This window comes from Rhipicephalus microplus, chromosome 2 (assembly GCF_043290135.1).
Source record: "Rhipicephalus microplus isolate Deutch F79 chromosome 2, USDA_Rmic, whole genome shotgun sequence".
Classification (NCBI taxonomy): domain Eukaryota; kingdom Metazoa; phylum Arthropoda; class Arachnida; order Ixodida; family Ixodidae; genus Rhipicephalus; species Rhipicephalus microplus.
Window position 1 is genome coordinate 132,248,121 of NC_134701.1, and position 23,775 is coordinate 132,271,895.

Sequence of the window (23,775 nt, forward strand, 5' to 3'; positions counted from 1 at the left end):
CTGCGAGACGCTTTTGTGTAGCTCGTCACTGTTTCACTGCGCATGCTCTTTCGGTCCTTTTTCGACGCACTACGCCGTCTCGGGGAAGGCGTTGTCGACGATGCGTTGACGTCCCCGTCTGCCAGCACATGTCCGGCGATTGTTGGCTCCGGCGGCTTCCTTTTTCCTCCGCCCACTTCTACTTTCTTTCCTCCTGTTGATCTTGGAACATTCCTTTCCATTTCCCTTCATCATTTCTTTCTCTCTCATCTGACTCGCCACACTCGGTTGCTTGGTGTCCTTGAGACTCGCCGGCGTCCAGTGCGCATTGCTGACCATGTACGGAGCGAGATGAAACAAAAAAACACAGAAAACGAACGATAGAGCGTATATTTTGCGAGATGACGATGTCGTCGACTTGGCGATGCGATCACGTTATATAAAAAAGGAACAAAAGATGAATGCGCGGAGTAATATCGTTTTGCAAAAGAAAAGAAGCTGCCGAGTGAAATGTAGTAAGCCTTCTTGTCTTTGGAAGCGCGCCACTTCCTCCTGCTTGGAGGAAGTGGACTCCCCTTCACCTTCAATTCTCCTTCAGGACTTTCTTTGTGTTGCCTTCTTTCTCTCTTCAATTGGCCGTCTCATTGCGTGCGTTTTCTCCCGCTCACTGGCGAGGATGTTGTTCGACTCCGGTCTTTTTGTATATCTGATTTTGGTTTTGCCATCAACTCCTGTTCTTTCCCGCCTTTCGTCTCCGTCTCTCTCTTCCACTCAGCACTTTCTGTTTTTGCACGTCCGCTTCAGCGATTTTCCCTCTCTCAATGAGGTATCTTGTTTTCTTCTCTTTCTTTCTTTTTATCCTACACTCGGCGTCCTGAGCGTTATCATTATTCGAGCGCGCTGCCTACGGCCGTAGCACCACTACTTCGCGCCGATGTTTTTTTTTCTTTCCCCGGTGTGGAAGGAACGGGTGGCGAGAAAAAAGTGTGAGAAGAAAAGAAAAAGGGGATTAAAAGGAAAAGGAAGAAATAGCGTGACGAAGAAATAAAAAATTGAGGAAAGAAACCAAGCTTTATGTGTTAGTGTTGTTTTCTCCTTCGGATGACCGTGGTCTTGGTCGTCGCCGTCGCGTTCCAAGGCGACCGCTTTCACCCTCGTTGGTTGCGTGTTCTGTGACCTGGGCTAACACGCGCGCCTCCTCCCTCTCTTTCTACCTACGGGGCCTGTCTTTCTTTTCTTTTTTTCCTGGAGGAAAGAGTTGGAAAGAGGAGAGAGGAAGCATGAAACAAGAGGCAACAAACGAAGTAAGCGGACCAAGGGGGAAGGAAACACCCCTCCTACCGGCGCGATCCGAAAGGCATCCCCCCTTTCTCTCTGCTGTAGTGCAGCAGTTTCTTTTTGTGCGCGGTAGTTTCCCCGAGGAAATAGCTGGCAGCAACCACCGCCACGGTCGCGCCGATCTCTTCGCCGAGCTCACTCGCTCACCACCGGCGGCATCGCAGCAGCTGGTGTTTCGTCGAAGGCGTCATCGGGCGTGCGGTTGTTCTCGGTGCGGCGTCGTCGTCGGTGTTCTCCCACTCCTGAGGAACGCAACATCAATACACGGGAGTCTACGCGTCATATCGCCTTCCTCATCCTCGAGACGTTGTGTTGTGTGACCGCGGGTGTCGAAACGGGCGCTCGGAATACAGAGCCGCAAAGCAAATCAACGACGAGTGTTACTTTTGTTGTTTTGTTGGTGACTCGACTATGACCGAAGACGTGCACATCGCGAGGACGCCGACGCTATGATCTGTCTGCGTCGCTGCCTACTTAGCGTTCCGGGACTGGACGCCTTTTCTTCGGATCACTTTCGCTCTTCGACTTGACCGGCCGATTGTTTCGCCCTCCGTGCATACGGACAGTGCTGAACTGTTCGGATGTTGAGGGTTATCCGTGACCTCGACCGCTAATATACCGACAGGTTGTGTCATTGTTTGATTGTGCAGTAGCTCTGTCATTTCGCAATCAATCGATCTTGTTCGTCGTTCTAACACTAATCACATCGCCCTCTAGTCACCTCTACTAGCGGCACATTTGTTCGCCCTCTAATTTGCCTCCGAGAGACATTGAAGGTACAAACGCAACGGTGGATTTCTGCGTTCTTTAGTTAAACCGCGCTTCTTAATGTTATCGCGCCAGTCGTGTGTGGGTTATTTACATCGGGATACAACACGCTTGTAGACATTCGCACACGTACCTTACATTCCGCGTATCGACGGTGCGGTGTGGATTGCGTTGAATGTGCCCCGCACACAGCGCGGTGTTCGGCGGTGGCCGCGGCGGACTGCGCTTCGGTTTCGCGCCGCTCCCAGAGCCCGTAGCGCCGATGAGGAGCGCCGAGGCGGCAGCAGCGGCGGCGGCGGCGGCAGCCGCCAACTTTGCCATGAACTCTCTTCTGTGCGACTCCATTCCAGGCAACGACCCGCGCCAGTGGAGCAAGCACAACGTGTCCATGTGGCTCGAGTGGTGCACCGAACAGTTCTCCCTGGTGCCCACGGATTCCGAGAACTTCCACATGAATGGTGAGTGCATGTATGAGAGCGTGTAACACATGGAAATACAGATACTTTGGCGCTGTCGAATGACGTATACATCAGCAGCGTGGAGTCATAGATGCAGGGCCTTGCGTATCCATGGCCGGACTGGAGAGACGCGTGGGCGTTCCGGCACGTCCCTTCAGTCCGGCTACGCTCATCGATGCTAGCGTTCTTTCGTGCATGGTTATGGCTAGTCATAGTAGATAGCTAGCGCCTTGTGTTGGAATAAATATGGCAACATCACCCCGCCCTATAAGCTCCACCGGTTGACCAAATATGGCGGTGGTGTGGTTAACGGTGTCACCATGTGTGTCACTATCATTTTCGAAGGAACGCTGGCATCGAGGCGTCCTGATTACGCATGGCTCAGGGCGACTCTTTTAAGAAAGCACGTTGGAACTTTGCGAGCGCTCTCAGTTTCGGACGTCGTATGTAGAATATAAAGTAAACACGAAGTGATGGAAAAGCTATTTAACAGAGCACGCATCCGCTGTTACTTTCCTGGCTTAAGGTGCGTTTTGGGCTACTTCACCGCTGGAATGTCTAGCAGTTTCGCACAAAGTCTAAACATTAGCAATTTGTAGAAAGCGGTGCTGATTGTTAGATGTGAAGTACATGCAGCAGGTAAAACAGCTTGAAGGTTAGTTTCTGAAAGCCAGCTAGCTGCAGTGATATACTTCTCAGCATGGCACGCGCCGTCTACACAATTAAGGTGCGTAGTGCGATACAGTTCCGGGAAACGTTCATAATATTGTCTTAAATTTTACCCTCTGTGTGGCTATGCTGGAAAAAGGGGAGGAAGGTAACCGAAGTCGCATATATGGCAGACGCCCATGAAAGAAGATTGCGCTATGTGGCGAAGCAAGCTTGCCGTTTTTGCTCGCTGCAAGCCTACATGATGCGCGCGTGCCACCCACCCAGATTCACTGCAAGTGTAGCAAGATAAATTCTTTATAAGTGTAAGTTATTATGGCTGCTCATAGAATGACAGATTTGTGTTCAGGGAAATTACTACAGTGGTCAGCGTATAAAGAAGGGAACGAGGACAATCACAGCACTTGTACTTGTTACGTTCTTGGTACATTGCACTGCTGCGCTGTTTCTTGATAAGGAAATTGCGAGCTAGTACTCTCACGCTTAGCATATTTGTGCTGAAGAGCATGAAAAAATATAGTGTGATTGTGAGAGACACCACTATGGTGTCTCTCACAATCACATAGTGATCTTGGCTTGTTAAACCCCACATATCCACCAATAAAACCCTTTTCTATACTGTACTATACATAGCAAAGCTTTGCTTTCTTACTGTCTCTCTGTCTTTCTTTTCTCTTTCTCTCGTTTTCGTTCTCTTGCCCTGAACAATATATAGCATTGTTTCTATAAGTTCTTGCTCCACTAGCATGCCTGGATAACAGAGATGTTACGGCACTTGCCTTTAAACCATTGGTACCCGGAATCCAGCCTCAGCAAGAGATTTTAGTTTGTCTTACTTATTATTCTCCTCCTCCTCTGCACTTCTCCTATCCTCCTCCTTTTCTGTCTCCAATGGGTTGCTAGGCACAGATGTGCACGTTGTTTGCCAGGCAACGTACCCTGATGCGAGAGCTAGGCGAGTTTTCGTGAAAGGTTTGTGGCCAGACATACAGCTTGAAGAGATCCATTGTTAAAGTACAATATCGTTCTCTTTAACAGAAAATAAGCATAGATGAAATGTTCTTGCAATCTGTAGATTAAGGTTGTGCTCTTCATAAAAATTTTGTTAAAGGTAATGTCCTCAGTGTGATTGAAAGGGCTCAGATTGAACCTTTGAGAGGGAATTTACACAGTGTGAAGCACATGACCTTGACCTCACTGAGAAGCGGGATGGGGTGTAATTGCATTAAATGGTGTGTGAGACTAGCTGTGAGCAAACTTTTTGGCACGCAGCCTGGCACTGGGCCAAATGTTGCACTCCTCCACAAATTGAATAAGCGATTCAACCAGTCAGTTTTCCATCAGTCAACAAGCACACATTCAGACTTATTATTTTCTTGTAATAATTTATGTTGCACTTTTTTCAATGCCTGATCTAAATTTGTTGCCAGAGTTCTATGAATCCAAGATTTAATGTTACACCCTATATATAACTTTTCTAGTTTAGAAATAGATGCTCAGGATGGTTTCCCGTGGTGCTAGCTGGCACATCTTCAATTTAACAGAGTCACAAAAACAATAAAGGCATGCAAGTTTGAAGCTTTATTGCTCTCTGAATTTAAAATGATTTTGCTTTGTCCACAATTGTAATTTTACATGTTACGTTTGTGAAAGTTATCAAAAAAAATTTTGGAGTACTATCGGTCATGAAGTACTTTGCACCTCTGTTCCTGCTGTGGTTGTAAAAGGGGTGTTTTCTGCACAGGGTAATACTACATATTTAAGGGGAACACCGCCTCATGGTATTCAAGGTAATTTCATTTCTGTACTGCAAGATAATGTGGCATATGTTGCATTTAATGTTGTCGAGGAATGAAACAGCAGTATTGAATAACTTGTAAACATCAGCTTTATTGAGCTGTCGAATGGTAATGAGATGCTTTCCCTTTAATGTGGCTAACACCATGATCAAGATGGCTTTGTGGTATGATCTTGTTTGCCCACCGTAACAAACTAATGAGGTGCAAGACGAGAAGTTTTTTGTCATGACAGGCTCACTGTTGTGCTCACGAGACTGGCTATGCCTTTCTTGTGCAGGAAAGGCACTGTGCCTACTGTCCAAGGCCGACTTTCTGGAGCGAGCCCCAAAGGCGGGAGACGTCCTATTCAATGCCCTCCAGCTCCTGTTACATAGGGCTCTCCACACGGCCCGGCTCACCAATGGTCAGTTTCTCTCGTGGTTGGCCTTCTAAGCTCACCTTATGCTCATGTTTACTGCAATATTAACTTTTTTTGCGCCTTTCTTGTTTAGTACTTGAAGGAAAAAAGTAATAAGTTAAAGCTCATCTTTTTTTTTTAGACACAATATTATCGAGAAATAACAATAGGCAGTGATGCCCAAGAAAATGTAAGAGATGTTATTAGAACTACTAAGTGTAATCTAAATGTAAAAAAAAAAGAAAAGTGAACTTGCCGCTGGCAGGGACTGATCCTGCAACCTTCAAATAACGCATCCGCAGTTGAAAGTGAGTTATCAGCTTGTGATTGCTGTTGTCATATTATATGCTTGCGGAAATGCCCTGGTAACGAGGGACACAATCTTTGGTTCATGCTTTTACATACTGAATGTTACATAATAGGAACATCTCTATTGAAATAGTTAGCATATAGCCTTTGCTGAAGTGAATACCATGTTTACTGCTTTGAAATGGTAGCATGCATATTTAGTTTGAATCTTTATTATGAAAGATATGGTGTTGGTTCTCATTTCCGATGGAGGCGGAAATGTTGTAGGCCCGTGTGCTCAGATTTGGGTGCACGTTAAAGAACCCCAGGTGGTCTAAATTTCCGGAGCCCTCCACTACGGCGTCTCTCATAATCATATAGTGGTTTTGGGACGTTAAACCCCACATATCAATCATGGTGTTGGTTCTGCTGAATTAATCTAGAAAGTAGATGACACTATAGAAGTTGTGGTATTGTCTTTTCCGTAGTTCTATGCGTATTCTTCACACTGGCACTAAGTTTCACCTAGCACTGGTACCCTTCTAGAGCAAGTTTGTGAGTTGTAATGGCAGAATGAAGGGCAACCGACTCGTAAGCTGAACAGTTAAACTGCCATTATTGAAAATTGGGGGCAAATTGTTAATCGTGATAGTTATCCTGTGATGCTCGGGGTGTTCTGCCGCAAACATATCCCACACTGGCAATCGAGTGGCTTGTTATCTATTCCTCTGTTGACATTTTGACACATGTCCCCGGTTTTATCTATCCCGTTACCGTGCCATTGTACAGTTGTTACTGCCATGGCTTTTGTTTGTCTATAGGCAATCATTGTGGAAATGCATCTCTACGTCTTCGTATGCTAGTACCTCATCTTGAAATTCTCTGTCGGAGAACATCAACATTACGAAACGCTGCAATGATTATGAGCACGATATTTGAGTGGGAGCTAAATTATGGTAGGCTACAGCTTGAGGGAACAAGACTGCAAGTTTATTTGTGGTAACAGTATTGGCCATATCAATAAAGTATAACTGCATAATCTGATCGCGTACAGTGAGAACTCACCCATGGGTTTGTTTGCTCCTTCTCAGGTACACATGGCAATGGATCTGTGCCTCGAAGCACTGTCATCACAAGAGATATCCAGGGGTATGGCCAGGTGTTGCTGCAGGACCCGACATCTTACACCCAGGTGAATAGTCATTCTTAAGCGTTTCTTTTCAAATCAGTTGGCAGCAACTTTTATCCACATATCTTATTCGTTGGTTTCACTGTCTGACAGCAAGAAAGGCATTATGAAAAAAAGCATATTAAAAGGGTTGCATAAGTGGAGCTTGAATATGGATCTTTCTTCAGTGGGCAAAGCTTGCTTTCTGAAAAATTTACATAGGTTCTCTTTGTAGTTCAGATTACAAAACAAACGGTGCACAATTCTTTCGTTTCTTGATTCTTCCTGCAATATGTAAAGCTCTGCACAACTGGTTTGCTAATAACATGCACTGTGTAGAAGCGTTAAATGTATCCGGGAGATTGTGAAGACTGGGACAACTGGAAAGGTTGCGTGAGCACGTCGTACCGCATAACATAGTGTTACGTGAGAAAAGAGACGTTAGATTGGTGAGGCTGTAAACAAAATATATTATAACCAGCAGTTGTGGCATGACCAGGTTTATCAGTGACTGAGTGGAGATGGCCCTTCATCTTTTTTGTCAGGTGCACACGGACATCGTCCCAGAAAATATCAGTATGCATGTAGCATAATCCCTGGCAGCAGAAGTGCCGGCTCTGGGTATATAGATGTCAGTGTCGTCGGTAGAGTGGTAGGGCTTCAAACCTGCCACATGTATGATAACGGTGGCCTTTGGGGCAGATGTAGGCAATGAGGTGTCAAGGGCAGTTTCATTTATCATATGTCACTGGAGTAACTGCATGAAGGACTCAGTATGGACCTGTGTAGCGAGAAAGCAGTTTTTCCGACATGCCGACTTGACGGGTCTGGGATCACAGCAGGACCAAATAACCAGGCAAGAAGTGCGTGTCTCGGTACCGTTGATTGTATAAATGTCGTTGGTTCTCTTCAGAGGCCAGAAGGCGAGTACGAGCGATTTCACGTGCGTGGGCAGTGCGAGTGATAGCGTTCTGAAGGGCATATTCGCTGGTAGGTGCTGGGGCAGATAGGATGACTGTATCTTGGGTTAATGTAGGTAATTCGCTGAACAACAGAAAAAATGGAGAGTAAGCAGCAGTGTCATGACGTGAAGAATTGTATGCAAAGGTCACATATGGTAAAGCAAAGTCTCAGTCGGAGTCGTTGGAAGAAACATACTTCGCAAACATGCTTGTAATACTCAATTCAGATGCTCCGTTAGTCCATATGTCTGCAGGTACGTGATCAACATAGTGAGCTTGTGCCTTGTTATTACAGAGAAATTCGTGCCATAAAAATATGGGCAAAACTTTGAGATTGCCCAAACAAGAGCTAGACATTCACACTCTGCAATGGAATAGTTGCGCTCGCAGCTATGAGAAGGCGACTAGTGGAGGCGTTAACTCGGTCATGTCCCTGTTGACGTTGGGCTAAGAGGGCTCTGATCCTGTGACCACTAGCATCGGTTCAGACTTCTATCAAAGCGGGTGGATCAAAGTGGACCAATATAGGTCAGAAGTGTGATGAGGTGAGAAAAGCAGCAGCTTGAGCAAAATGCCACGTTAAAGTTGTGTCTTTCTACTGAAGGTCAATGAGTGGTCGAGTGGTTGTTGCCAAATCTTTCACAAACGTTCTGAAATAGAAGCAAAGTCCCACAATACTCCAGACGTCTTTGACAGGCTGGGGTACGGGAAAACTCGGACTGCACGAATTTTCTCCCGGTGCGACTGCACACCTGATGCGTCGACAAGGTAGCCCAACACTGTAATCTGCCGGTGGCCAATGGGACACTTCAAATAGTTTAATTCATGGCTAGCAGTGCCAAAGATGTCAAGAATAGGTGAACACTGAAGGTGGGTTTCCAATGTTGGCGATCTATACAAGGGTGTCGTTCAGGTAGCAAAGGCGTGTTGACCATTTGAACCCTTGTAGCAGTAAGCCCTGCATGTGCTCGATCGTGGCTAGGGCATTGGATAACCCAATGGGCATACCCTTGAATTTATATAGGCCGTCGGGAGTTACAAACTCAGGTCTTTCTTGGTCTTTCTTGTCCACTCCAATATGCCAATAGCCAGAACATAGGTCTACTCAAGAAAAGTACAGTGGACTCTCATTAAACGAAACTAAGTTAAACGGAAAAGTCGCATAAACGAAACTATCTAGGCACATTTGTTTGGTCTCTATATATTTAATGATAAAAGTTTCGTGTAATCGAAACATTATGTTTTTTCGCTTACATCGGTTAAATGAAACTAAAACGGGCAAAAATCCATCAACGGCAGAAGTGGCCACGGCAGTCTTGCCACCATGAAACATATACCGAAGCTAGCCTAGCCAAGTCAATCCAGCGATTGCACATGTTTGCGCACGCTGAGCAGCGATCGACGTCTCGTCGTGAACTTGAGATGGAACCGAAAAAACGGCAGCACATTGCACTTTCACTCACAACGAAATTAAATATCATTGAAGAACTTGACCAAAGAACCTTTCGAAGACAGATATTGCGAAATGATCAATATTCTCAAGTCCACGTTGTTGAGGATACTCAAGAACAAAATCAAGATTGAGGAAGCTGTAAAGCTTGGTAACTTCGCTACGGACAGAATGTGGATGAGAACGAGGGCATACAAAGAATTCGAAGATGTTCTTTTCCTCCGGTTCAAGCGAGGGCGCAGTGCGAACTTCCCGATCAGCGGCCCCATTTTAGAACAGAAGGCTAAAAAGATTGCTACTCGAATGGGGATCGAGGACTTCCGGGTGAGCGATGGCTGGCTGAGCCATTTTAAAAAGCGGCATGGTCTTGTCTTTAAGACAGTCTCTGGAAAAAGTGCGGCTGTAAATAGAGATATTTGTAATCACTGACAACAGGGGAGATTGCAAGAAATTTCGGAAGCCTATGATCAATGGGACAAGTTTAATGTTGAAGAAATGGGGTCATTTTACTGAGCACTTCTTACTAAGACTTGCTTACAAGGGCAAAACTTATGCGGGAGGAAAGCGAGGCAAAGATTGTATTACGGTGCTAGTAGGTGCTAACATGGACGATAGCGAAAAGTTGAAGATGTTAGTCAGGTGACACAGTCTACTTCTTTCACGCGAGTGGACTATGAAACACTTGATGAAAACGTCGCCACATGCCGCGAGGGCCGTCTTGAGAAACTTATTGCTGAAGTTCGAGATGAGGAGCCGTGTTCAAGTGGAGATGAGATGGTGTGTGATCCGGAACCCATTGCAGTGGCAGACAGTGCAGCAACAGATGCTGTGATCTTGTTGCAGCGCTACTTTGAACATGATGGTGGCACAGATTTTCTGCCCAGCCTTTCGGCCATACAGTCTTAATTTGTGAGAAAATGCTTGAACAAAGCAAAGCAAACTGTTATCACTTCTTTTTTTCCGAGTCAGTAATATTGGCAAAGTTTTTTTTGTAATCAACTATAGTAGTAATGTATATACTTCAAAATATTTTTTCTTTTAGTCAGCCACAGTTGGTGCTTTTGAAATAAAGTCATATTTCATTCATTTTGTGGGCTTTGCCTAAATGAAACTTCTCATAAATGGAACAACTTTTCTTGCCCCTTCGTGTTCCGTTTAAGAGGAGTCCACTGTATCGCACACTGTGGAGACAGTTGAGAGCGTCATCAATGCGGGGGAAAAGGGTAAACATCCTTTTTCATGGTTTGATTAGGATGGCGGTAATCAATGCAGAAATGACATGTGTCATTTTTCTTTTTAAGGAGCATTACGGGAGACCCTCAAGGGCTTGAGGAGGTTTCACTAATTTCTTTGACTAGCATCTTGTGAACTTTTTGTTGAATTACCTTATGCTCTGCGTCAGACACGCGGCATGGTTGGCAGTGAAGAGGAAGAGAATCACCAGTGTTGATGTGGTGGTTTACGAGTGAACTCTGGCTGAATGGACGGCTGTCGATGTCGAATATGTCGCGATATGAAGCCAGAAGGTGGCATAGGGCGTCTGATTGCTCAGGTTTGAGTTCCAGGGGGATCATGGGGTTTAAGGCCGCATTGAGGCCTGGGGCATCCTGCGGGCTACTTGAAAAATTAGAGCATAGGTGTGAGCAAATGAGTGGTAGCGTAATTTTCTATTAAAGGTCGTAGCGGGGCGAGCAAGATTCCTTGGGGTAGTATTTTCTTCTTAAACCTAAAATTGATGACAGGGAGACATGTTAGAGGCTATGGTTACGACGAAGTGTGGCACAGTGATGTCACATGCCAGGAGAACACCAGGAAAAGGCGTGGCCATATAATCACCGTCAAGCACGGTGAAGGTTGTTGCCAATTCAATGAAAGTGAGGGCTTTAGCTGGTATCCAAATGAAGTCTGTGGTACAGAGGGTGTTTCGGAGTTCTGAGTGAGAAACTGGAAGAAGGGGAAGTTCTAAACAGAGAGTACTGGCAGAACAGTTGATCAGGGCAGAATGGATAAACAGGAAGTTCATCCCAAAGATGAGGTCATGAGCACAATTTCAGAGCACTGTAAATAAAACAGGAACATGGTGGCAAGCAAGGCTTACACGAGTGGTACGAAATTCCAATGACGGCTACAGTGCCACCATCAGCGATACGAACGGCTCGAGTTGCGGGAGGTGTTGGTACTTTTTTGGGGCGAAGACTGAAATGAGAACTTATTATAGAGACCAGAGCTCCAGTATCATCTAACACCATGTAAGAAAGACCATCCACATGCACTTCAATCAAGTTATTACTAGTAGGGAGCATCAACAGAGAATTTGGACCAGTCACACTTTATGCAGTAATAGCATTGATACATAAAGGCTGCAATGCCTACCACTGCACATATTGACTCTGAGCTCTTCTTTTTCTTTCTATTTTTTTTAGCCCCTGCAGGTGTCTCCGCTGTCAGCAGAGGTAGACAGCACTGTGATCCTGAGCCCGGACCCCAGCTCGGGTGGCGAGAGCGTCCAGAGTGATTCCGCTGGCATGCAGGCTGGCAGCAGCACACCAGCGTCCAATGGAGGATTTGCCTCTGCCAAAAACTCCTCTCCACCTCCGTCCCTCGCGGCTACACCCCTGCTAGTGGACAAGCAGGTACTTACAACTCTCTCTTCTTGCATAGTGCGTTTGTTTGCAGCAACACTTTTTGAGCTCTCGGCTTACAGCAACACTTTTGAGGTCTCGGCTTTTTGAGTCTTGGCTTGTGTCTCATGGGCATGAGGTGTTGGTGACGGTCGAGTCAGATGGCTTTCCATCGCTCTCTGTCCCTCCCTCTGGCTGCACAAAGGTGGCTTTGTCAGGCTTTCTCATCTGAAAGGAACAAAAGAGATTTTTGGCTGTGTTGATTTTTCTCAGAAAAACGATTTCCTCAAAAAAGACTTGCATTTTCATAGAGGCATGGAGTTTGTAACTGTCATAACATCAATCAGTAAATCATGTGGCTGTGAACTTGGTATTTCTCTGGAACAGAGTGCGCCCGCTTTAAGGCAGTGCAGTCATTCTCGTGAATGTCCGGTACAAGCACAGTTTTGCTGTATCATGTCATGAAACTTGCGATGCTGTAGTACGGTGCTAACGAAAAACAACTCTCGGTGTCCACCTAAGCAGAGTTTCAACATTTGCCCATCCAGCTATGTACACTTGCTAGCCGACACGCACACCACTGTGACAACTTGCAGCTCTGGCATTTTTGTGTCTTGGACATCGGATTTCGTGCACTATGCAAACTCCTAAAGTAGTGCCAGGGGTATTCACGGATGCACTATTGGATACAAAGAAATACTTTCACATTGACGATATTAGTGCAAATACTACCTTGAATTCTGATCTGATATTGTGCAGTAAAGCCTCTTGTCCTTTGAGGGGGGTTATGTTCAAGGCAGTTTAGGGGCTTAAAATGTTGCCAATCTGTAGCCGAGGCTCCAATGATTGTGATTTAAACATTAGTGCACTGCGTGCAGTGGGTAATTTACAATTTCGTATCAAAAACGGCCAAAAATGGCTTGCTCTTTCCTTCGCAGCATCGTCTCCAGCTACGCAGAGAGCAGGCCCAACTACGCAGGAAGCAGGCGAGAAAGGTATTGGCTAGTTTCATGAACGGTGCCTGCGGAAAATCTTGGTGGCCTTATGGCCGCATTGTGTAGGTACTGCAGGCACCATCAAGTGCTGCCACATGCATCTCTGAGCCAGAAGTAGCAGCCATCATGTTCAACAAAAAAAGAAAATGTTCAAGGCCCTAGTGTGCGGCGACGCCACTGTTGCGTGGTGCATCGCTTTCTTGCCATTTTCCTGTGTAGCTTTCAGCGGGCTTACAGTCATAAAAGGAAACAAAGTTCACCTCTCACGCAAGAATTTTTCTTATATATATAATGAAATAAAAAATATGCTTGTGGCAGAAGAGTTGTAGGCAGGATATCACTAATTAGGAAAAAGCTTTAATGTTATAAGGTCTTTGGTATATTCTTTAGATAGAGAAGGTGCCATGAGCTTGTTAGTCACCTACCACATAGAAAGGTAGTGCTTAAATTCACAAGTTTTCTTGGATCACATTGAGGTGCTTTCAAATGTGCATCATACCACTATGTCCCATATTGACTAGAGAGTGCTAAAAAGCTCGCTTCGCAGAAATTCTGCTGTGTCAGCATTGACATGGGCAATCGGTGCCCCACCGTGGTGGTCTAATGGCTAAGGCACTCGGTTGCTGATCCGCAGGTCGCGGGATCGAATCCCGGCTGTGGCGGCTGTATTTTCAATGGAGGCGGAAATGCTGTCAGCCCGTGTACTCAGATTTGGGTGCGCATTAAAGAACTGCAGGTGGTAGCAATTTCTGTAGCCCTTCACTATGGCGTCTCTCATGATAGTATGGTGGTTTTGGGATGATAAACCTCAAATATCAATCAAGACATGGTGAATCATTGTTGTCGTGGGCATCGTTGGGTGTGAGCGAGAAACCATCATCTTGTTCGCGACTAAAAAATGGAGAAGGATGCAAATAAAATGAATAACAAAAATTTCTGGGTTTGAGCGAGGAATGAGCACAGGTTGTCTGCGTGGCAAGCGAGTGTTCTACCACACAGCCACAACAGTTGTTCAAACTGCTTTGGGAAAAAACAGTCAATGAATGTCATGTAGTGGAGGGAGTCTCCTTGACGCATCACATATGGCAGAAGCCTATAGAATCGTGCCAGGCATTGAACGATGTCAATTGAGCTCTGAGTGACTGTTTTAAAGGCCCATCCATTACAAAGCATTCAGGTATGTTTAATCATTGTCAGTAACAGAAGCATCAGCAAAGTGAACAGCTACATAGGTTTGTGTATTGCCCTGCAGACACATAGTGGGCTCTTAGCTGATTCGCAAAAGGAATAACTATGCCGCAATGGGCACTTAACAACTCTGCTCACAGTAGGCATTCAATGATACTTTGAAACAGCCAAGTTGACACGCACAGTTGTTTGTTACTTCACAGCACGGTTGAGGCATGTATCAAGAACTGAAGCTGGCGAGCAATTCAGAAGGTGATGCGCACGAGGCCCAATAGCGCTATTGCAATCTGTTCTTTAAGGCGAAGCTCAAGGATCCTCCTATATTTTTATGTTCGTGAGATTGACCATTTGCATCAGCAATCACTCGCTGACAAGGTTAACGTAACCGTTTGCTTGCATAAGATGCTTTTGTTATATATGTATATATAACAAAAAAAGCAATGAAGGAAGGAATGGGTGAATAACTCGTATATAAAAAAGCACGGTCATTTACAATCAACCTTTACACCGAATTCCCGAATAACAAAGTTCATGTTACATCTGGGTTGACACTCGCATATTGCAATGCATCTACAGCAAGGCGCTGGCAGTGCCTGTGTAACAGCAGTCTGGCACTTGGGTTTCAGCAACTGGCACAGCTTCAGGCTAATTTGACAGGTATTTCCTCTAAAAAAAGGGGTGGGTGTGTGTTTCTTATTATTTAAGCCCGTATACAGCTCAAACCTGTTAATTGGCTTCAGTGCAGAACCCAACCGCTATCACCTTGAACAACACACATCCCACACAACTTCTCTCCGGTGTTCCAGACAGCTCTCCCACTCCTAAAGAATGATTTCCTTTTCACCACTTTTTCTTAAATTTAATTACTTTGCAAGATATTTGTTTTAAAAAATTATTGCGGTGCAAAATTGCTACCACACAAGTTAACATATCAGCTAAGTTCGTGTGCATAAATCATCACACAAGAATAGGACACCATAGGCTCTTATAATTGCTTACGTGATGTAACTTGCAATCCTATTGCTTAGGTTCTCTCCAAGATTGCTACTGCAACAGAGGGTAAATGAAACACAGCATTTTTACTGCAAGCTTGTTGGTGCATATACCGACTCGGCAGCTTTAAAAACCCTATAGACTGGCAATCATTGCACAACATTTGGCGCGGAGAATGTTCTCCATTTGCCACAGTTGCTGCAAGTTGTGTAGTTAGGGTCAACACCTGCAGGGTTAAATCTTGCACACATACATATAAACCCTAAGAAAGGAGACAGAGGAGCAACTAGCACTGCAGCAAAACAGCATGTGTGTGATCAGAGCAAGGGTAACAACAATGACAAATGTCGTGAGGATGTTGAGTGTTGGTTCCAACTTTGATTTAAAACGTGAAACTGATCTCATGCTTTTTTTGGCTTCATTCGTACAATATTGTTTCCACATGCCTTTCTTTCTTTACTTTGGTGTGAGTAAGTTTAAAGCACAGAAAAGGGCTAGCACTGCTTGGCACATATGCCGAAATGCTTTGCAAGATGCACTATCATTTCAGATTGCTCTGTTAAGTCTACATGCAAAATGTGATGAGTTTATTCAAGAGCTTACACAAGCACCAGTGACTATATAATAGTGCAAGGTTTGATTATTGGTGTATATAAAAATGCTGCATTCCACTGATCATCAAAGTACCAGCTCCTGATAACTTCACTTGCCTTTATTGGTAGACAGCACACCTTGCTTGTACATTGAATTATCATTTTACGCCCTGAAGTTACCCAAACGAAGAGTTTCGTATTTACCAGCCTTCCTGCCCGCCTTCTTTTTCCTTCTAAATGCATGATAGCATCACTGCAATTAACGAAAATACGTCTTTCAAGCTATTTTCCTTAATCAGCCAAGCACCTTGCAATCATTTACATTTTTTATTCTTCATTTTTGTTTTATTGTGCTGTTATGGGCCACATGTCTTCATGCTGCCTTAAATTGCCTAGTCATTCATAGATAATAAACATCATTTATCTTGCTTGACTTTGTTACGCGCGTACCATTCGGCATCCCGCTTCTCCTGCTTCCCAGTGGTCGTCTTGGTTGCTTGCTAAACTTTTGAGTGTTTAAACAAGTTGGCAGAACTTTAATATATGCCTCTCTAGATATTGCCATATAATTTTCAGTGGAAAAGTCGTAGCTTCATACTTGACGCGCTCTCTACTTTTCGTAGCTTTTTCGGAAAAAAGCTTATTTTGTCAGGTGCGTCTTTGCATAAGATGCACCTATTTTTGAATTAGGTTGGTATGAAGTTCTAGGAGAACAAGAAATATGAAATGATGCTCTTCATAGGCACAAAGGTCTGATACCCATTACGCTTTACTCAGAGCTTGTCAGAGACTTTCATCCTTCAACGTGCTGTCAGAAAATCCTGCCAGTCTGACTGGCAGCAGCCGCAGATTTATCATCTGTCTCTTAAAAACTTGTAAGTACAGTAAGAGCTTGTTTATTCCAACTTGTATAATTCAAACTGACGCCCTGGTCCCAGTACTGCCTCATGTATTTCTATGGGGGAAAACGGCGAATAATTCGAAGGCATCGGTATTTACAATGGTTAATGTGAACTTTGAGCCCTCTGGCTCTTTTTCCTCCTTGCTAAAATTAACCCAGAATGGTCATGAATCTGCCCAGAACTATGTTCCAAATTACTCATTATTTTCATCTATGTATGCTTTTATGTCGTCTGTCTGCCACTGCTGATGTATGCGTGGCACGGATCAGTCGGGCAATGTTTGCCTTTTGTCTTTGGGCAATTTCAATATTGTTCTAAATAAGTTAAGAAAGAAGGACTTTAAATTTTGGTTGCATTAATTCTGCCATGCAAATGAACGTATTTTGGAGCATGATATAGTGGGGGTGTGCGAATATTCAAAATTTTAAACATTTTTGGAATAGTGTTTCCTGATTGATTCGATTCACACTGGAAGTTTTATTATTGGAGCTTTCAGGTTTAACTGTGGTCAAAGTTTAAAAAAGACAAATAAAATCAATGTCCAATTAAAAATGACCCCTTCAGATTTTCAATATGCTTCACGTCAACACACAACTGTATAGCGGCAAAGCAGCCTTTTCAGCACCGCTGCAGTCGCAAATGTCGACTTAGGAAAACGCTCATTTCAATATGGAGATCATAGATGTGGCAGGGGTGAGGGCTCAATTAATGCTGTTTTGGAGCTGAAACTTGGGCAGGAAGTTTGAAAAATTGGATGCCGAAGATTTTTAGCAACTACAATTTCAGATGTTTTCATCTACGAGGCAGATTCGGAACTCCAGACTCGAAGGGAGCACACCTTTGTCAGCCGCAACAGTTAGCCACCACAGAAGTTGAAAGAGAAGAGAAGCTGAGGAAATAGCATCTTTGCCTTTCATGTGCAAAGTGTTGTTGGCAACACTTTGATCGCAACAAACCATGCACATCAACACGATTCCTCAATCTTGATAAGACGACTATGGAACACCAACCCAACAACGTCGCATTGACGTAGTGAAAATAAACACATTAATGTTGCTATCTGATAAGAATATGCTTAGGAATTATTTCCAACTTTTTTTTCTGCAATTTCACTTCGAAATATTTCAAAAATATTCTACAAATATTCTATTCAATTTCCACTCACACCTCAGCATTTGACTTCACCTCACATCTAAAATTTTGCTATTCACACATCTCTAATAAATAGCTTCATATATTTCGGCATTAAGACTCACTGCTCGCGTGAATGCAAGTTGCTGCTCGCTTCTGGCCCATCACTGACTGATTCATAAATTCTGTTGGCTGTAAAGCACGAGCTTAATTTGCAAAATAACCAGCCCCAAACTTTTAATATTGCCTAATTTGCAGGAACGAGCCCAGAAATGGCTTTTCTGGGGTTCTCTCCGCACAGTGTGGCAGAATGTGTAAACCCATCCTAGCACCTGCTTGCTGATTTGAACTCCATATTTAACGAGCTTTTACTAGCTCGTTTATTCCCAGGCATGATGTGCTTTGGAGTAACAACCAGTTGCATCAAACCTCAAACACTCCTGAACAAGTGCACCCAGAAGAGAAATTTCATCCAGCTGCTCGAATCGGTGTGGCTCCTACTTAACTGCTGAGACCTCTCCGTAGGTCGGCAAAATACTTGGAGCTCGCTCAGACTAACTCAAAAAATATATTTTGTTCAAAGGGCTCACTCGAACTCAGACTAGCTAAAAATTTACTCATCTGCACTCGCTCAGACTGGGACTCTCTCAGCTTTTTCTCTACTGGACTGACTCGGACTCAAACTCACCAAAGTTTTCCTTACTCAGATTCAGGCTTACGACCTGATTTGAGTCTGTGGGAATCTGCTCATGGGTGAGTTTGCAGACATTTGGCCCACTCACACAAAAACTATTGATTACATAGTGGGGACATATTTTATGGGAACATAGCCTAAACAAAAGTTGCGGCATCATTTTATGTTTCAGGCATCCGTGCAGTGAGCTTTAATTGTTCGATTTTAAGAATGCTCGACTTTAACACCAAGAGCAGTAGTTAGGCCTACAGGTGCGGTACATAGCTGACATTTGGGGCTATAGTTGCTCTCCTCTGAAGAAAATGATATCTACTTATTTGTGAATGCTACTACAGACAGCTTACTGTGTTTGTTAAAGTAAATAAATCGGCTCGTTGAGTGCGAATGCATGAATGGTGGGTTTGTCATCTACACAGCATGGGCCTGACATTTCCTGTTTCTCACAGGAGTTCAGGGCAGCGTTACGTGTTGTTATATATATGCACCTTTACTGTCCTGGTCTTTTGCACTTTGTCTACTACAATACCCCTGCAACTGCATAGATTGTTTTTGCATATAATGTGGGGCACAACTTTGTAGGATGTACTAACACAAAAAGTAGGAATGAAATATGCAAACTAGTCTTCTGTACCAGAAAATGTGGCCATTGGAGCTACAGAGCGTCCGCTTTCACTTTGACCTGCGCAGGGTGTCGTGGATTTAGTGCGGCGAAGTCCAACGCCACCGACCCAAGTCGCATTCCCGCCGAGGGGAGGCGTGTCAGCATTCCCTGGCATGATCCCCGACGTGTCGATGCACCCTATGATGCCACCTGTTGCTGCAAAGCCACCGCAGCTTCAACCGCCCATGGCACTCAACATGCCTCCAGTGAGACCGGCCACAACTGGCCGGGTCGTTGCTGATGCACCAGGTGATAAAATGAGTGAGTGTGCCTTGGTTGATCTTACCGTATTTACTCGATTCTACCGCGCCCTCGATTGTAACGCGCACCCGATTTCCACCGCGAAAAAAAAAAACGTAAGACATCGATTGCAACGCGCACCCATTTTTTTTCGCTGGCCCACACGATCACACCACTCGAAAAAACGACTCCTTTTGGGAGCGTCTTTCATTTAAATATGAGGTACGGGCGAAGCTTGTGCTCATCTGACGTGTAACAGAGCATTGCTGTCACTGTAGTTTTACCGTGTCAGCACGCGAACTTGCTTCGCCCCCTTCTTCTCGACGGTTGTGGTGCCAGGCATGTCGAAGTAAAGAGGCGTCTGATCCGCATTCCAGTTTTGCCCAAGCAGGTAGCCGTTGTTGCGCCGCAAGTTTAGGACGAACCTCTGAAAACTGTAAAGCTTTTCATCGTACTTCTCCGCAAAAGTTTTCGCATATGCATGTTCCCCTTCGGAGGGAAGAGCCTTTCCTCTTCATATAGTTAATTAGCCAGCACCTGCTCGCTTTAAACTGGCTCCGCATTAGACCTTTTTCTAAGACTAATAGCATAGCCCGCACTTGGAGCAGTTCTGTCGTCACGGGGCGCTGTGCCGCTCGCTGTTCAAGCACATACTCGCCGAGCAGCTCTTTAATTTGCGGAAACCGACCCTGCTGTGGTTCACTGAAGCCTTTGCGTGAAGCTTTGCTGTCGACAATCTTCTGCTTTTGTTTCCGCCGGTCCCGCACGCACGTTTCGGGAACGACCGCGATGCGGCCCGATTTCCGTCCGTTTCTGCACACGCGATGATTTTTCTTTTAAAAGCGGCATCGTGGTGCACTCGAGTTTTTGGAGTCGGCCCTTCCACGCCGTCGATGCTAATGCACTACTAGATGACGAACTCCTCAGCACACGTACGAAGTGCCGCACATGGGAAACACATAGGCAGAAATAGCCGACGCGCCATGCCGACGCACGTAGGGGGCGGCCATTTTGGATTTGCGATGGCAATAGATTGACCGTAATTTTTTTGTTCGTACTCGATTCTAACGCGCATGCGATTTATGAACTCGCTTAACCGGAAAAAAGGTGCGCGTTAGATTCGAGTAACTACGGTATTCCTTGAAGAAAGAAGAAAATCACTTTATATTAACTGCACAATTAGCTACACATTACATATTTAACTGTGTAAACTGCACAAATTACACAATTAAACAGGCAGCGGCAGCATCCATTTCATAGGTCACTCGCAAAAACATGCAGAACAAGGTGTGTAAACACTAACAAAATGGCATTTTGTCACTAAAATACACATTAAAAAAGAAATGCTCTGCAGACGTCCAATAAAATGGTCAATTAAGGTACCGTATAGACCTTTGCAAGAGCTATGCATTGAATTTCAATGAATAGAATTTTGAATGTAAATTCGTTCCAATCAAAACAGTCATCGAGAAAAAGAAATTTTAACAGGCATACTTTAGGTAGCAACATATTCCAAGCAATTGTTGCAAGATTTAACATAGCAGGTATCTCTAATGTCATGGGTGGTGCCAAAGTTGACTTCATTTATAGATGTGCTGGTGCACAAAAAGCAGCAGCTATGATAGGGAAGATGAGTAGCCAGTTTCAAAACTGTGTCTATGTGACGTAAGAACTAAACCAAACGTGAAAGTTCTTTTTTACACAAATTCGAAGTGTGTTTTTACATCATAATATTTATAACCTCACGTGGCTATTTTCTTTCTTCTACACTATGCTTTGTTTCCACATGTCTTCAAGGTAACAAGAAATGAGAGAACGCTACCCTTTTTATCCCTGCCCTCAGCTTCATGTTAAGGGAGATTAATATTTGCACAGTTCAAGTTAGGCATGTTGGTACATACTGTTCACGGAAAAGTTATGCTAAATAAAAAACAGCACACACTACACAGCCACACCTGTGTTGCATGTCCTCTTCTCAAGTCCTTGTTAATTTAGCCAATTTATGGCCGACTGAATACGAAGTAATAATTAAGTTACTTATTTATTATTAATTATTTTCACATACTGAAGCTCGGTTACAGGGCTATCATAGAAGGGGGTGCAGTGCAGTAAATATTAGAAAAACCGCAAACAGGAGAACTACAAACAACTACAGGCCAGAGGAACAGTAAAAGCTTATTATTCAACCCTCGTTATTCAGTTGGAATGTGTTCTCTGGCCCTCACCGGAATATTCATTGTTTAAGGGCATTAAAATCTCGTCTGTCCGGTCACATTTGGCCTTAGCCAACTGAATCCTGACAATTCTGACAGCCCTAATCAATGCAAATGTGCAACGCACAAGACTGAAAATGGCATTTGCAGACAACCAAACTGAGGCAGCATTGCCAGCATCAATATCTGTTAGGAACCTCGATTTTGTCCACATTCTGCTCTCAGTAGTTTTATTTTTTGTTTTATTTCATGATATGCTCACGTGGTGTCACAAAACTAAAACATGGCAGAAGCTGTTTAAGAAGAAGAGGTTTCAGTCGTGGTAAGCATGTTGGAATAGCACTCGTCATGCGAACTGTTAAGCAATTTTACTTATCAAGGCACTGCCATCATGTGCATGTGGTGATGGTAGTGGAAGGCTGCAGAGCATGTTTTGAGCTTACTAAGCATGGGAGTCGGGTGCCAAGGTCGCATTGAAAACAAAGTTGCAGAATGACGAAAATTGCTGCTTTCACAATGTTCTTATAAAAAATAAGTTACAGGGTTTACGGATTCATCAAGAAAATGAAAATGTTAATATATAACATGCAGTTGTTTGTTAATTTTAGTTTAGATAACTTGGCATTTCGTTAATTCGCACAATTTTTTCTGGTCCCATGGAATCTGAACAATGAGCCCTTACTGTACAGAAAATTTCATTAACACATTTATATAAACAGTGTAAAAGAAGAAGCAAGAATTGGGGTGGCTTCAAAAATTTATCTTGCTGTTGAGAACAAGTGTGGTCTGGTAGAATATTGCATGTTTCAATACATTGTTGAAAATAGAATACGGTATAAAGCGTACTATAGGTCGAGTGGGAATATAGATCGACCCCCCAAGTTCAGGTTACCGAAAAAGAAAAAAAAAGGAAAACAACCCAAAACTGCCGAACCACATTTATTTGCGAATCGGGCGCACCCCATCCCGATCGTCGGAGCTCCCCTCTACCACCATCGCAACTGTCGCATTGTCGCACCATCGCATTGTCGCACCAAATGTCGCACCATTGCATTGTCTTGCGTTTGAAAATGACGAAGGGCGGAAGCTTTCTATCATCTGCCGTGCATGCCAGCATGACGGTGAAGCGCGAGTGCTCGTTGCCAGTGGACAGCAGCTTGACATCCTTGGCGCCGCGCTGCGTGATCGTGGTCGACGAAGGCATGTCAACCACACGGGGGTTTCATCGGCATTGCCAATCTGCCCCATCATGTAGTCGTTCTGCTCCCGAAGCCGGTTTACGAAGCGCTGAACGTTTATGAGCTTGTCCTCGAACTCCTCCGTCAACTTTTGACAGATGGATGTGCGCCGCCGGAGAGAAAATCCTTTGCGTCGCATAAATCGACGCACCCAAGAGTTCGGTGCACGGAACTCTCCTCTCGTGAGCCCATCTTCCCGAGCGAGTTTCACGGCTTTCTTGCGAATGGTATCCACGGTCACTGGCAGCGAGCGCGCACGAACTTCCCGCACAAAGTCCGCTAGCTTATCCTTCAGCTGCAGATGAACGGCACTTCGTCCACGAAACGACATTTTTTGAGGATTGCACATCTGCAGCTTCCCTTGCTGCGCCCTCCAATAGCACACGCTTTTTTCTGATACACCAAAGCGGCGCTGAGCAGTCATATTCCCGTTCGCTTCTGTGAACTTAACAACATCTAGTTTAAACGCAGCTGAGTACTGCCTCCTCGCACCGCTAGACATATTCAGTGAACGAAAAAAAAAGGCCACTAAAAATGCAGCGCCATGTCAAGCGGAGCGAAAACTCGGAACAGATCAGAAGCAAATCACGAACACAAAGAAAACAGACTGGGATTGGATTTGGATGCGGATATGGCCGCGTCTGGCTTCACAAGCACATGCAAGCTATATGTTGCCAGACAGCGTTGCACTTTCGGCTAGACACCGCTATATAAGACGAGGGGCGACTTTAGCTTATTATTTTATTGAAAAAATCTCGACTTATATTCCGGTTTATACGGTAGTGGGGGGTAGTCTTGGTGGTAGGGACTGGGACAACAGCAAGAGAACAACGAAGTGTGGTTCGGAGCTAACCCTTTGCTCAGCAAAGACGTGTCCAGAGCCAGGACCACGGGTCCTTGTTATTAACATGTCGGTGCCGAAACTCGAGATTGAACCAGGGATCTGGTTCATCGGTGTCAGGGGACAAAGTGTATTTGAAGAAGGCAGTGCAAGGTTTCATTACATGTTTTCCTGCCTGGTTTGTAAGCA

The 23,775-nt window shown here is 44.6% G+C and overlaps 1 protein-coding gene across 4 annotated transcripts in view; it reads left to right on the forward strand.

The window, feature by feature from the left end:
* The window catches only part of LOC119170723 (ETS variant transcription factor anterior open), a 144,554-nt gene that overhangs the window by 114,574 nt on the left and 6,205 nt on the right, over positions 1-23,775 (forward strand). For 2 of the 4 annotated variants that reach the window (XM_037421965.2, XM_075886825.1), the window contains exons 3-8: positions 2,436-2,543; positions 5,289-5,414; positions 6,788-6,888; positions 11,700-11,909; positions 12,836-12,892; positions 19,081-19,315. In XM_037421965.2, coding sequence (XP_037277862.1) covers positions 2,436-2,543; positions 5,289-5,414; positions 6,788-6,888; positions 11,700-11,909; positions 12,836-12,892; positions 19,081-19,315 — 837 coding nt within the window. The remainder of the gene's footprint in view (positions 1-2,435; positions 2,544-5,288; positions 5,415-6,787; positions 6,889-11,699; positions 11,910-12,835; positions 12,893-19,080; positions 19,316-23,775) is intronic. The other 2 variants (XM_037421964.2, XM_037421966.2) reach the window with 2 other exon arrangements.